The 14322-nt window shown below is 39.4% G+C and overlaps 2 protein-coding genes and 1 pseudogene across 2 annotated transcripts; 1 reads left to right on the top strand and 2 right to left on the bottom strand.

The window, feature by feature from the left end:
* Window positions 1-3143: 3143 nt before the first annotated feature.
* On the top strand, window positions 3144-5232 carry LOC106292692 (transcription factor SCREAM2). Its single transcript, XM_013728334.1, has 4 exons — window positions 3144-4298; window positions 4373-4579; window positions 4668-4838; window positions 4932-5232. The coding sequence occupies exons 1-4, from the start codon at window positions 3447-3449 to the stop codon at window positions 5013-5015; spliced, it is 1314 nt and encodes a 437-aa protein (XP_013583788.1). The 5' UTR covers window positions 3144-3446; the 3' UTR covers window positions 5016-5232.
* Window positions 5233-6263: 1031 nt separating this feature from the next.
* Window positions 6264-7789, bottom strand: LOC106344329 (protein GLE1-like). Its single transcript, XM_013783729.1, has 7 exons — window positions 7782-7789; window positions 7556-7680; window positions 7280-7445; window positions 7034-7198; window positions 6738-6884; window positions 6560-6630; window positions 6264-6418 (listed from the first exon to the last, which is right to left on the bottom strand). The coding sequence occupies exons 1-7, from the start codon at window positions 7787-7789 to the stop codon at window positions 6270-6272; spliced, it is 831 nt and encodes a 276-aa protein (XP_013639183.1). The 3' UTR covers window positions 6264-6269.
* A 3659-nt stretch (window positions 7790-11448) lies between these two features.
* On the bottom strand, window positions 11449-12597 carry LOC106294030 (annotated as a pseudogene).
* Between the last annotated feature and the right edge of the window lie 1725 nt (window positions 12598-14322).

The following is a 14322-nucleotide window of genomic DNA, read 5'->3' as shown; positions in this document are numbered from 1 at the left end:
GAGTTACGGAAACAACTCGATGAGTTATTATCGACAGGGAAGCTGAGACCGTCGAAGGCACCTTATGGGGCCCCGGTTCTATTCCAAAAGAAGCATGATGGCTCATTGAGGATGTGCGTGGACTACCGGGCCCTTAACAAGGTAACGATCAAGAACCGCTATCCCATTCCGTTGATTGCTGATCTATTCGATAGACTTGGTGGGGCGAAAGTCTATACGAAGATGGACTTGCAGAAGGGTTACTACCAAGTCCGGATAGCGGAAGGGGATGAGCCAAAGACTGCGTGCATAACACGGTATGGGTCGTTCGAGTGGATGGTAATGCCATTCGGTCTTACAAATGCCCCCGCCACGTTTTGCACTCTAATGAACCAGATCCTACAGCCCTACTTGGATCGGTTTGTGGTGGCATACTTGGATGATATCGTTATCTACAGCAACTCGATGGAGGAGCATGTGGAGCACTTGCGGACCGTATTCCGGGTTCTCCGTGAGAATGAGTTGTTTGTGAAGCGAGAGAAGTGTACGTTTGCCACTGAGGAAGTTCAGTTCCTTGGCCATGTTATCGGCCATGGAAAGCTGAAGATGGATGAACCGAAGGTCAAAGCAATTATGGAGTGGGAGGCCCCGACCAAGGTAACGGAGTTGCGATCTTTCCTTGGTCTGGTCAACTACTATCGTCGGTTCATCGAGGGGTATTCAAGAAAGGCGGCACCACTGACGGACCTTCTCAAGAAAGGAAAGACATGGGACTGGTCCGGACATTGCCAAGAGGCCTTCGAGGAACTAAAGACTGCGGTAAGCCAGGAACCCGTCCTTGCCTTACCCGACTTCAGTCTCCCTTTCGAGTTACACACGAATGCCTCCGACTTTGCCATTGGGGGAGTGCTGATGCAAAATGGACATCCAATTGCCTTTGAGAGCCGTAAGCTCAATGAGACTGAACGGCGGTACACGGTTCAAGAGAAAGAGATTCTTGGGGCGCATTTCTCGGTCAAGACGGACAATGTGGCAACGAGTTATTTCCAGACCCAGAAGAAGTTGTCTCCGAAACAAGCAAGATGGCAAGACTTCCTGGCTGAGTTCGATTACACTTTGGAGTACAAGCCAGGAAAGGTGAATGTGGTGGCCGATGCACTAAGTCGGAAGGCAGAGCTGGCAGCGATGAGCCAAGTCAAGGGGACTATCATGGCTCGAATTTGCGAGGGGCTAGAACGTGATCCAGTCGCTAAGGGGCTGGTGAAGCTATCCAACGAGGGGAAGGTGTATCGATTTTGGGTAGAAGACGAGTTACTCTACACCAAAGGTCGAAGGCTTTATGTGCCTAAGTGGGAAAGTCTTCGACGAGATATCATTCGGGAGTGCCACGATACGCGATGGGCGGGCCATCCGGGACAGAAAAGAACGATGGCACTTGTCGAAGCTGGATACTATTGGCCACGGATGAGGGATACCGTGGAGCTTTATGTGAAAACTTGTCTATTCTGCCAACAAGACAAGTCAGAAAACAAGCAGCCTGCGGGATTGTTACAACCACTACCCATCCCGGAGCGACCATGGGACTCGGTCTCGCTTGATTTCATCAGTGTGTTACCTAAGTCCGAAGGGTTTGGATCCATCCTGGTGATTGTGGATCGATTCTCTAAATATGGGACGTTTGTGGCTTGTGATCGGGACTGCACTGCGGAAGAGGCAGCAAGGGCGTTCTTCAAGAACGTGGTGAAGCTTTGGGGACTGCCTCGGAACATTGTAAGTGACCGGGATCCCCGGTTCACTGGGCGTTTATGGACAGAGTTGTTCAAAATACTTGGGACGGAACTGAGCTTCTCAACCAGCTTTCACCCGCAATCTGATGGACAGACCGAAAGGGTGAATGCTCTGCTTGAAAGTTATCTCCGTCACTTTGTAAGCGCCAACCAACGGGACTGGGCGAAGTTGCTGGACATAGCCCAGTTCTCATACAATCTTCAACGCAGCGAGGCGACGGGACGGAGTCCGTTTGAGCTTGCAACAGGACAGCAGCCATTGACTCCGCACACCTTGGCCACACCAAGGACTGAAGGGAAGAGTCCCGGAGCGTTCATAATGGCTAAGCAGTGGGAAGAACATGCTGACCTTGCCCGAGCGTGTTTGGAGAAATCCCGAAAACGGATGAAGAAATGGGCAGATAAGAAGAGACGGCCTTCGGAATACTCAGTGGGCGACCTGGTACTTGTGAAATTACTTCCACAACAGTTCAAGGCATTCCGGAGCCTACACAAAGGCTTGATCCGGAAGTACGAAGGACCGTTCGAGATAGTTGGAAAGGTGGGAAAGGTTTCCTACCGGATCGACTTACCGGATACACTTAAGATCCATCCGGTCTTTCATGTTAGCATGCTGAAACCGTACCATGCTGATGAAGACGACCAAACCCGAAGGGTTTCGACTCGAGCACCACCTGTGGTGACTAAGTCGTATGACAAAGAGGTCGAAGAGGTTCTGGCGTCCAAGGAAGTAAGGAAGTGGGGAGTCCCGAGACAGACCCATTTTCTCATTAAGTGGAAAGGACTGCCAGAGGCAGAAGCAACATGGGAATCTGAGGAAGACTTGTGGCAATTCCGGGACATACTGAAGGCACACACGGCGACGAGGGCGTCACCGGCTTAGGTGGGGGAGGATGTCACGGCCCGTTTCAACCCAAAACGTCCATAAAGACAACCAAAGATTGGGTCGGGCCAAAGGTGAATCAAGCCCACTCCACTAAGTATTTTTTTAAGCTTTAAGTCTTTTGTAAAATATCTTAGGTATGGAAAAGTGTAGAAAAGTGTAGAACATTTGAGAAGAACCCTCACAACCGTTAGATCAGTTTGATCTGAACCGTCTGTTGAGAAGGAGAAAGTGTATATAAAGGGGATCACCCCTCACTTATAAAACCACCAAGTTTTAATAAGAAAACAGTTCTACAAACTCTCTCTCTAAAAATCGTCCATACTCTCTCTCTAAGTGCTGAGCGAGTTGTCCGAAAGGCTGACTTAGCAAACCATAAGGGTGAAAGTTGCTAAGGCCGCACGTCCTAATTGCTGTGAAGAAATCAGTCCGTGACACTCTGCTAAGTTCAGCTCTGACACTGTCACTGAACTATTCCCCCAAAAAACAAAAAAAAAAAAAACAGAGAGGTGGCAAAAGATGAAGTGGAAGTAAGAGAGACGGAAAGCAAATAGAGTCACGAGAATCATTGGCAACTCCTCTCTTTTAAAGAGAAGAAAGAAAAGTAATTGTTTGAATCCCTCAAAAATCTTTCACTTTTTAGGGTTTGAGCTCTGTCTTTTAGATTTGGCCTTTTTCTTTGAAGAGACCTCCTCTGCAAGATCCTCGTGATTCCCCTTTAACGCCTCCCTTCTTTATAAACATCTGTCTGAAAAATATTCAAAGTATCTTCTCCAAAGTTCGCAACTCTCTCAGCTATGAACGGCGACGGAGTTTGGCTCGACGACGCCGGAGAACGTTCTCAGGCGGGCTATAACGATGAGCCTGTGCCGTGGGTTAGAAACCCAGAAGAAAACTGGTTTAATAACTCACAACCACACGATGATTCTCAAAACGAGTTCAGATTCAACAATGGTGGGTTTCCTCTAAACCCTTCAGAGAATCTGCTCCTCCTTCTTCAGCAATCCATTGACTCCTCTTCTCCCTTTCAACACTTCACACTCGACTCTGCTACTCCTCAGCAACAACAACAGCAACAGTATTTCTTAGCTACAAAAGCTTGCATCGCTTCTCTCCTCAACGTCCCCACCACCACCAACAACAACAACCCTTTTGATGACTTCGGTTTCGACTCTCCGTCTTTAGGACAACTAAACCAGACTCCAAACTCCATGAGTTTCCCTGTAATGACTTCACCACCACCGGAATTTCTCTCTTCCCGGTCATGTAACGTGTTCAGCCCTCTGGAGTTCGAGGGCCTAGCGAGCGGCGTCTTCGAGAACAGAGCCAAGGTTCTGAAACCTTTAGAGGTTTTGGCTTCCTCTGCCTCTGAGCTGACGCTGTTCCAGAAACGAGCTGCAATGCGTGAGAGTTCCAGTAGCAAAATGTGCAACTCTGACTCTTCTTCCTCTGAGATGAGGAGAGAGGTTGGTGATGAGACTAGTCCTGGAATCGTGGACATCTTTAACTACGAGTCTGATGAGCATAACAACAACAAAGGGAAGAAGAAAGGAATGCCTGCTAAGAATCTAATGGCTGAGAGAAGGAGGAGGAAGAAGCTTAATGATAGGCTTTACATGCTCAGATCAGTTGTCCCCAAGATCAGCAAAGTAAGTAAAGATTCTTACCTTCTTCTTTTTTTTTTCATTTTTTCGTGATTCTTAATTGTGGATTTTACATGCAGATGGATAGAGCATCGATACTTGGTGATGCTATTGATTATCTTAAAGAGCTCTTACAGAGAATCAATGATCTTAATACTGAACTTGAATCTACTCCATCAAGTTCTTCAGGCTTAACACCGTCACCACAAACGCTACCTTACCGTGTTAAGGAAGAGTTGTGTCCGTCTTCCTCCTCCTTGTCAAGCCCTAAAGGCGAGCAAGCAAGAGTAAGAATAAACTCATTTGTTTGCTTGTGGACCAAACCAGACTCTGTAGTTTTTTTAAGTAAGGCTTCTTGGTTTTTGTTTTAAGCAGATTGAGGTTAAGTTAAGGGAAGGAAAGGCAGTGAACATTCACATGTTCTCTGGAAGACGCCCTGGTCTTTTACTTTCCACCATGAGAGCTTTGGATGACTTAGGATTGGATGTTCAACAGGCCGTGATTAGCTGTTTCAACGGTTTTGCTTTGGATGTTTTCCGCGCTGAGGTAAACATAGTACGTAGATGCTATGCTGATCATTACTAATTATTGTGAGTGAGGATTAGTGTAGTATAAACATGTTTTGTTTCTTTTAATCAGCAATGCCAAGAAGGTCACGAGGTGTTTCCTGAACAAATCAAAGCAGTGCTTCTAGACACAGCTGGTTACTCTGGTTTGCTTTGATTCCAATTCCTTTGCGGAACAGAAGGAAGCATCTATGAAGCAAAGCTAGAGGTCTATAAGCCTTTAATTAACTAGTCAGCAATTTTCTTACAGTTAGTTTCATTTCATCAGTCTTAATCTTGTATTGCAGATGATAGTTATTAATTTAATCTGGCTTTGACAAAAAAAAACATGTGTTTGTGCATGCATCAGTTCAACCTTTTCATACTCGTTGCATAAAATAAACTATTTCACATGTAACCAAAGTAACAAACTAGAGATTTTTTTTTTCATGCTTCCAAATACAACGTTCAACGTTCCAAATATAATATATGAGATCATATATAAGTTGAACATAAGGAGCTTTCCAAAATAGAAGAAAACATAAAGTAAAAGCAGACTTGAAGGACATGTGAAAACACTTGAAGACATGTTTTACTAAACGGATAAAGATACGCAGCATCAAGATGAGTGATGGGCGGTCCAAGTGGAATCGTACAACGAAAATGCGAGACTCAGATCCTCGATTTCCATTGTTTTGAGAGTCACTTGAGTGGGATTAGTTCTTTCACCCTAAGTCTCAATAAGATCTCTTCTATGACGTTGTCCGGTAGTGCTGGTGGTGAAGTCGCATCCATATCTTTCTTCTTTTCTGTTATGAAACAACCAATGAATCCTTCTTGTTATATATCTTGTATTTGTAGGAACCTTAATTTACTTCAATAAGATAACTGATATTTAAAAAAATAATAAAAACATAAATCTAAATTGCAATACCGAAATAAACTGATATAGAAAATTGCAGAGTCAAAATGACAAATTTCTTTCTTTGAATCTTTAAATGTCTTTTAGTGTGATGTTTTTATAGTGCTCAGATTTTCAGGATATAACTGTTGTGTTTCTATCTCCAAACACCAAAGATAGAATCTATCGACTTTAAGACACAAAAACTATAAACTAAAAAAAATAAAAGCATTTGAAGGATTTGGTATCAGTTGATTACTTGGTGTCTTTAATGAAAGGAGAGTGGCTCTTTTACGTATGTATTACCGTTTTTTTATTTGTTTAATTTAAGAGTCAGTGGAGTAGTAATATATTTTTTAATTTTAAGAAAAAAAATAAAGTAATAATATTTTTTATTCATGATAGAAAAAATGTAAAATCCAGTTTGTATTTACAAAGCAATGGAAACAATGACATATTTTATTTTGATGAACCAACAAATTACTTTCCAAAACACGAAGGAAAAAACAATAGCAGCATATGAACCATAGCTTACACTTTTCGCTGGTACTGAAGGTCAAGTTTACGCTCCACTTCTTTTCTAGTTTCTTTATACTTTTCAACCCGGGCAATTGCAGAGCGAAAGGTTTCAATCTCTTGCAACATTTCCGTTTCAGCAACTGATACTTGACTCTTAATATCTTCTTGTTACCAGTCTTACCAGTCGATCCAAATTATCATTCAGTTATTATATACCAATCGAAATACAAACATTCAATAAGTATCTATTTGCCTCACCTTAACTTCGGTTTGGTGGTCGTTGATCACCTCATATAGTGCACTCTCAGCCAAACCCATCTTACTCAACAGAAAGGACTCGGGTTCACAGTCAAACTCATCATCAGATTCATCACTATATGCACAAAAACTAACTGATTAAAAAACCATAGAATAACACTGAAGAAGTCTTCCACAGTTTTGATTTTGAAAGAAAAAAAAGTGAGAGTTGGTGGCAATCACCTCAGGTATAGCTCATCACAAGCAAAATGTTTCCCTTTCGTACAGATTTGGCTATGATCTTTTTCTTCTTCTTCTTCATCACTCTCTTCATCTACATCACTTTCCATCTCATCTTCTGATACACGCATTACAAAACCTCCACCTCTCCTTCCCATCCTTTTTAAACATGCCAATGTAAGAAACATGAGAAGCTGTTCTCTACTTTCTAAATATTAAGCTAAACAAACCCTAAACCGATGCACAACTCAGTAAAGAGCTAAAACACTGAATCAAAAGACAGAGAGAGATTGATATACCGTAAGGTTGTCTGAGTGAAAGGCTGAGGAAACTTTGAAAATACATTGAGCTTCTTCTCAACAGACTCGATTTCAGAGAGTAAGCTATCAAAGTTCCAGTTAGGCTCAGGGTCAATGCTAATCCCATCGACCCTTCTCGGACAAGGAGGTTCCAAAACAATCCCCCTGCAAACACAAAAAGAATCCAACTTTGAAGTAAAGAGAATGGTAGTAAAATCCCCAAAAAAGAACCGATATTTGAGAAACCCCAAAGGAACCCACTCGCTGATGAGCTGAATCAAGAACACCCACACGCATCTAAGTTTCGAAAGTTCACAGTGAGATGTCGGAAACTTACATTGATTGTTCACTGGTGAAAAAGAGAGAATCAATTTACAAAGGAGAATGTCTCGCCTGTCAATCTCAGCTTTTCCTACAGCAGTCTCATAATCGAAGTAAATACATGCGGCATAGTTTCATAAGATATTGTGAATCGAACAAATGGTTTAGGAAACTATATGTTTGAATTCAAATATCTCTTACCCGCAACCATCTTAGGATTGATGCCGGTGGCAAGAACAAATCTTGGCTCCCTCCCGTACCCATCGAGCTTGCTATGGAAAGCAAGAGCCAAAGAGTCAAACAGACTAACACAGACTGTTGTATCCCTGCACACAATCGATTTTACAAAGTCATATGGTGTAATGTTATTGGAAAAAAGTATAACAAAATGGATATTAGAGGGTTAGTATGAGACAATGGATCTTACGTTTTCATCGATGAGCAACGTTACAGAGTTCGGAATCGACGCTTACAGATGGTGAATCAGATCGTCGCGGTCGCATGTGAAAAGAGGAAGACGACGACCAAACCTAATTTTTAAATCCGATTGGGTCTCTAAACGGGCTAAATTACGGGCCTAACATATTCATTTAGATAAAAGCCCAACTCTGAAACAATCGTTTACGTAACATCCAAAATAAAAAATCGCAGAGTGCTTGGAATGGCGACACACGTCAAGATTTGCTCCACTCTCCTTGAGAACGTGGAGGAAGGAGGAGAGAGCATAGTCTACTTTATTATATAAGAATGGTCAACAAAAACCCTAAAAATAAAGATTTGAGAATTAATTCCCACATTAATCATTTTGACAAATATTAAGACTTAGTTACAAAGAAATTATAACTGATTTTGTATGCTTAATTTTCCATTATAATGATATTAATATCATATATTAAAATAAATATTCTTTTTGTACAACAAAATTCAAAGTAGAATTTGAAAAATACACTTATTTTTCTGGTTTTTGAAAATTACCCTCTACTAAACAGATGCATAAAGGTAACCAAGTAACTTTGGTGTTGTATTTCATTAGCTATTGAACCAAGCCTCATAAATAAAAGACAGGCCTACTATCAGCCCACTAAAACGGTCTTTAGGTTTGCCTTCCAAATAATTTAAGCGGATAAAGAATATATATAAAGATTTGGGGCTAGATTAAAAACTCCATAAGAACTTTAGCCACCGCCAAGCCAAACTTTAGCAAACGGTTGCCTTTCATTGTTCTTCTCCTGCCTCCCCTCTTCTTTGACGTACCGAGAGAAAGAGGAAAGTCAGCGCTTATTCGATATGATGGACGAGCCTTCAGCTCTGGCGAAGACCGCCAATGGAGGTGGAATCAATAAATGGAATGGAAAGCCTTATTCGCCGGAGTACTACCAGATACTTGAGAAACGAAGGGCTCTTACCAGTGTGGCAGCAGAAAGAGGATTTTATTAGAATCTTTAACGACAACCAAACACTAATTCTCGTTGGAGAGACTGGTAGTGGTAAAACCACTCAGGTAAAAGTTTCAATCTTTTTCTTTAAATTTGATCCGTAGAAGAAAACATAAAGTAAAAGCAGACTTGGAGGACACGTGAAGACACTTGAAGACGTGTTTTACTAAACGGATAAAGATACGCAACATCAAGATGAGTGATGGGCGGTCCAAGTGGAATCGTACAACGAAACTGCGAGACTCGATCCTCGATTGTTTTGAAAGACAATTGAGTCGGATTAGTTCTTTCACCCTAAGTCTCAATAAGATTTCTTCTATGACGTCATCTGGTAGTGCTGGTGGTGAAGTCGCATCCATGTATTTCTTCTTTTCTGTTATGAAACAACCAATGAATCCTCCTTGTTATATATCTTGTATTTGTAGGAACATTAATTTATTTCAATGAGACAAATGATATTTGTAAAAATAATAAAAACATAAATCTAAATTAAAATACTAAGATAAATTGATATAGAAAAATTGTAGAGTCAAAATGGCAAATTTATTTCCTTAAATCTTTAAATTTCCTTTAGTGTGATGTTTTTAGATACAACTGCTGTGTTTCTATTTTCCAACATCAAAGATGGAGTCTATCGAATTTTTCTATATGTTGTACTTTCAGACATACAAAAAACTATAAACTAAAAAAATAAAAGCATGTGAAGGATTTGGACAAACGTCTTCATCCGAAAACTTACCGAGAAATGGTCTTAAACCATTTTGTTAAAAACGATTTCCAACAGCATTGAGATTTAGAGTATAGTTCAAATTTGGTTAATTATATGTTTTCATAATGTTATCTTAATTTCATTCCCAAAATCAGTTATAAAAGCTATAAAGTGATATGAAATATAAAATTAAAGAAGATTTTCTTTTATTAATTATTATTATTGACAGCAGATCTTACTTACCATTAATATAAAATATAGAAAATATAAGATATAATTTAATAGAATCACTACGGGTCCGATTGGTAATGGCTACAACTTTAAAAAATTTGCCGTAGAAAAAAATCTGTAAACTTTTTACCGTGACTTTAGATTTTATTGCTTTAGAATTTTATAGAAAACTCTAAAAAATTGCTCTGGATTTTTGGCTCTACAGAGCACTTGTACAGCTGTAGGTTATTTCAAAAGCCGTGATTTTGAAATTTTTATTAAAGATTGATTGATATGAATTTAGTACTGTAAAAATAAATAGAGTTGTGGACATTACTTACAGCGAATACCAATCACATCCTACATGTCACATTTTATCATTTTAAATGTTGGAGTTATCTTTGAACAATGAAAAAACTTTGAACTAAGTTAATGATTAATTTAAATCTATTTAGTGATAAATTGTTTTAGCTAAATCCATTCTTCTCTCAGGTTACCTCCCACTTCCTCTCTATGTGGTTGACTGTCTTATTTATTATTACCGTGGTGGTTATTTGTTCGACTAAGTCACTCTGTTTTGTAATCAATGCAGGCCACTCCTCAAGCTAGCTTGTCAGGTGACGTCCCACAGCCCTCACCAAGCGTACTCAAGATGGAGGTACATAATTTGTGGAGGCAAAAGCAGGAAAAGGTTCAGCTACATTGTCAATGGCGTACCGCAAGGGGTTCCAGATGTTGTAGAATGCTCTTATATGTGCAATCCACAATTACTGAGCTTCCTTTCTTTGCCTCAAATGTAAGTCTGTCTTCTAAACTTAGAGCATCAATCTCACACAAAAATGTGCTCGTGACTCAGTTGATTAATGTGATGGCTTGGTTATGTGGTTCAGGTGAGAGCTTGGGTAAGAACGGTGTGGAGGAGGTACTTGATTTTGGGGCCACTCTTAGACTTTGAGACAAAAGGAAGGAACGGTCGGAAGCACTGAAGCCAGAACTCGAGTGAAGCTTCCATCGAGAAGGGAGTCAAGTTTGCCAACCCAATGATTTAAACCCGATTTGACTCGGTTTATTTTTTTCATAAACAGATCACAAGTCTGGTTGATTCTACTTAATGCTGCTGCATCTTGTGTGACCCTTTCTTTTTTTTTTTTTTTGCAGTTCTATATATGTTTGAATTATGGTTTCCTACAAAGAAATTGGTAAAACAAAAACCACTTGTTCAACGTTTCCTTAGTTATAAATTATAATATCATGTCAATCTTTTAATGGATCCATTGATATCATTCAAAATCAAGAGCAACGACCCCGTCTGAACTCGAATGTTCAAAAAGGTTCAAGCGTTAAGACAAACAAACCCCGTATGGAAACGACACTCTCAGATCTAGGTAGCTCTTAAACTTTAGCAACTACACATACTTTAATGGCATATATCTTAACTAAAGCATCTGACATTCAAGGGAGAAAACCCAATCCACACAATACAAGAAGAAGATATCACAGGAGAGAGGAAGGAAGAACAAATCAAACTAACAAGAATCCATAGTAGATCCAGCTAGAATAGGATATTAAGCCTAACATGTCTTCTACTAATATATGTACTTTAAGAAGGGTTTTGGTTCTATTGGAGATATATATAGTCTTTAATAAGTTAAAAGACTCCACCAAAAGAAGAGGGTGTTTTATTAACTGAATAGTTCACAAACATATATCCATGGGATGGCGAGGTGTGTGATTTGCTTATTAGCTTATGATGATATGTTTAAGCAATAAACGTTACCGATTAGTAGTAAATAGAAACACGATTGGTTTGTGATAACATGTTGCAATCAAAAGATCGAATAGAAACAAATTTTATATAAAAACTAAAGGAATAGAGTAGTAATTCAGGCAAAGACAGTAGCAGCATATAACAAGTTAAAGGAGGAAGTATGCGATGATGAGTGTGAGAGAACAGCAGCGGAACTCTCAAAGCTCCAAAAGACCTTGTTGTTGAGGGGCTTCCCAGAAGATGGCAATCGTCTTGTCAGAGAAGGAGCAGATTTTGATGACGTGTTGGTGCTGCAGCTCTTCCAAACCTCTGACTACCTTCCAACTAATCGCTTCTGGCCAACGCCAGAGTATTTTCCCGCGGCACATTACTACCTCAAATAATAACCAATCGTTTCTATTTTCTGGGTTAGGCTCTACTAGTACTACTGGGTGTGAAGTGAAAGATTTGACCATCCTCATCCACCCCATAAAAAACCCTGCCCTTCTATCACCACACTTTTAGTTGGATGTTGAGGGGCATCTTGGGCGTAAACACAGACAAAAAATCCCACGTTCCGGTTTTAGTATCATATACCTCTAACCAGTTTGAAGAATTAGCGACATCCCAGCACCCTCCAAACACATATATCTTCGTCTTGTTTATCAAGCTTGCGGATGCTCCGCTTTGAGCCATCTTCATGGGGTAAGCTAAGTGATCGATAGCATTAAAAAACGTGACTTCCGGTGTGGGGTTTGCCGTTCATGAGTCCACCGATACAATAGATCCCCAATCCGTTGTCACGAAACATGATCCGACTAGTGGAGCCGGATACAAGAAGCTCGAATGGTGGACGGGTCTGAGCCGATGTTGCAGGGGGCGGAGGACGAACCACTTTGGGCTTGGATCTTCTAGATACATGTGTGCATAAATACGTACAAATATGGGTCCAACTTACCCACCCGATATCTCATGGCTAAGGCCACCAAGTTCTCGACACCTGAGACAGGCAATCCAAAACCACATCCTCTGGCAGCGACAATAACCCACACACCTCCTCCTTCTTCGATTCCAATTGACTACTACTACTACTGCCTCCCCGAATAATCGCACCTTTTCCCTTCATACCGGCTCTAGGGCTTTCTTTCTGAGAGATAGAGAGAGAGAGAGACAAGAGATCCAGACACGACAGCAATTGTGTAATATAATATATATCTTCAATTATTTTATATACTAGTATTATTATTCCTCATATACATCTTCAGCAGAAATTGTTATATATCATATTTCCTCTTTTTTTTTGTGGTGTTAAAGAAAAAAAGAAGCATATTTCCTATATTTTACATAAAAAAGTTTATTTTTCTATACCCAAGATAAAATATTAAAGATTGATTTCGCTTTTCCAAAACCAACAAACTTAGCTCTATAAAAATTCAATGAAAACATCTATTCCACAAAATTAGCTAAAATACTATATTATCATTGTAAATAATCTTTGTTTTTTCATATATACTTTGTTTGTTTTTTCTTAATTTTTTTTTTATCTTCCCTAATTTTCTATGGTATATTATTTGCTTTGTTTTTCAGATTGAATGGAAAACCCAAATGCTTTAAGACAGTTCAATTACCAAAATATAATTTCAAAACCAAAATTAACTATTCTCCCCTTAGGTATGCGCCCTGTTCGGAACTACGCTATGCGTTAGTCGGGCGGCCGATTCACGCCTAGCGAGTTAGAGAAAAATCGGGGATTAATCGGGGAATATGCGGGGCCTAGTTTTTGTACTTTTATTATATTCATATGTTTATATATATCGGTATGTTCGTGTTACAACAAGAATCTGATGTCTCCTAGTGGTTTAGTACCTCGTACATTTGTTACGCAACCCGACTTCGACATCCACTCAATGCATTGTTTATTTTAGCATTATTAATTCTCAGGACAAAGTCCCACATCGGCCGGAGAAGAAAAAGAGGTAAAATCTTGCTTCTATATATAGAGACATACATCATTGAAAAGGGATAAATCATTTGGGCTTCTTGTAAAGCCCGAGTACTATTATAATAGCTTGGAACTTGGATTTTTTTGAATATCCAATTGAGCTGATTAATCGATAGTAGGGCCGATTAATTGGTTTAATGGGCCGATTAGTCAAGTTTCGATTTTGTGATCCGCCTAGGCTAAAATCGCGGCGGAGATGGTCTGAGTAGCGATTATGCGGACGCCTAGGCGGCTAGGCGGCCACGTTTTTGAACAGAGAATGCGTTTCATTATTTAAATGTGACACAAAAATAAGTGTTCCGTATATGGATGATGATAGATTTCAGAGTTAAAACGTTGCTATATACCAAACTTGGGCCGGCCCGCCCTACAGGCGGGTTGATGATTTAAAAATAATGTAAACCAGATTTTGATCTGCGTTTTGCAATAGCTGAATATTTTATGATGACAAATTGTACATCTTAATAAATATTTTATTAATTTTTAAGAATTTTAGTATTTAAAATATTTTTGCATTTAAATCAGTGTTTTTAAATTTGATCCGAACCCACGGTCAAACTGATTAATCCGGTGGTTCGATAATTCAATTTAGGTTTTTAAAAATATCCATATTTAAAAAATCACGAAAACCCGAAACTAAATCGATTGAACCGATAGATGGCCAATATGTAATATAATTTGATTTAAATTGTTATAGTTTCATAATTTGTCATCTTTTAATCCAAAAGATTATATGTATTTTCGTTTTTTTTATAAATTATTTGAATTTTTCCATTATTTAATTTATCTAAATAATTTGAGAGAAAATCGTTAGAAATTATACAAAAAATGAAATATTAGTTAAACATAAATATTAACATCTAA

The sequence above is a fragment of the Brassica oleracea genome, chromosome C5 (genome assembly GCF_000695525.1).
Source record: "Brassica oleracea var. oleracea cultivar TO1000 chromosome C5, BOL, whole genome shotgun sequence".
In the NCBI taxonomy this organism is placed as follows: domain Eukaryota; kingdom Viridiplantae; phylum Streptophyta; class Magnoliopsida; order Brassicales; family Brassicaceae; genus Brassica; species Brassica oleracea.
This window is presented reverse-complemented; position numbering and strand designations above follow the sequence as displayed.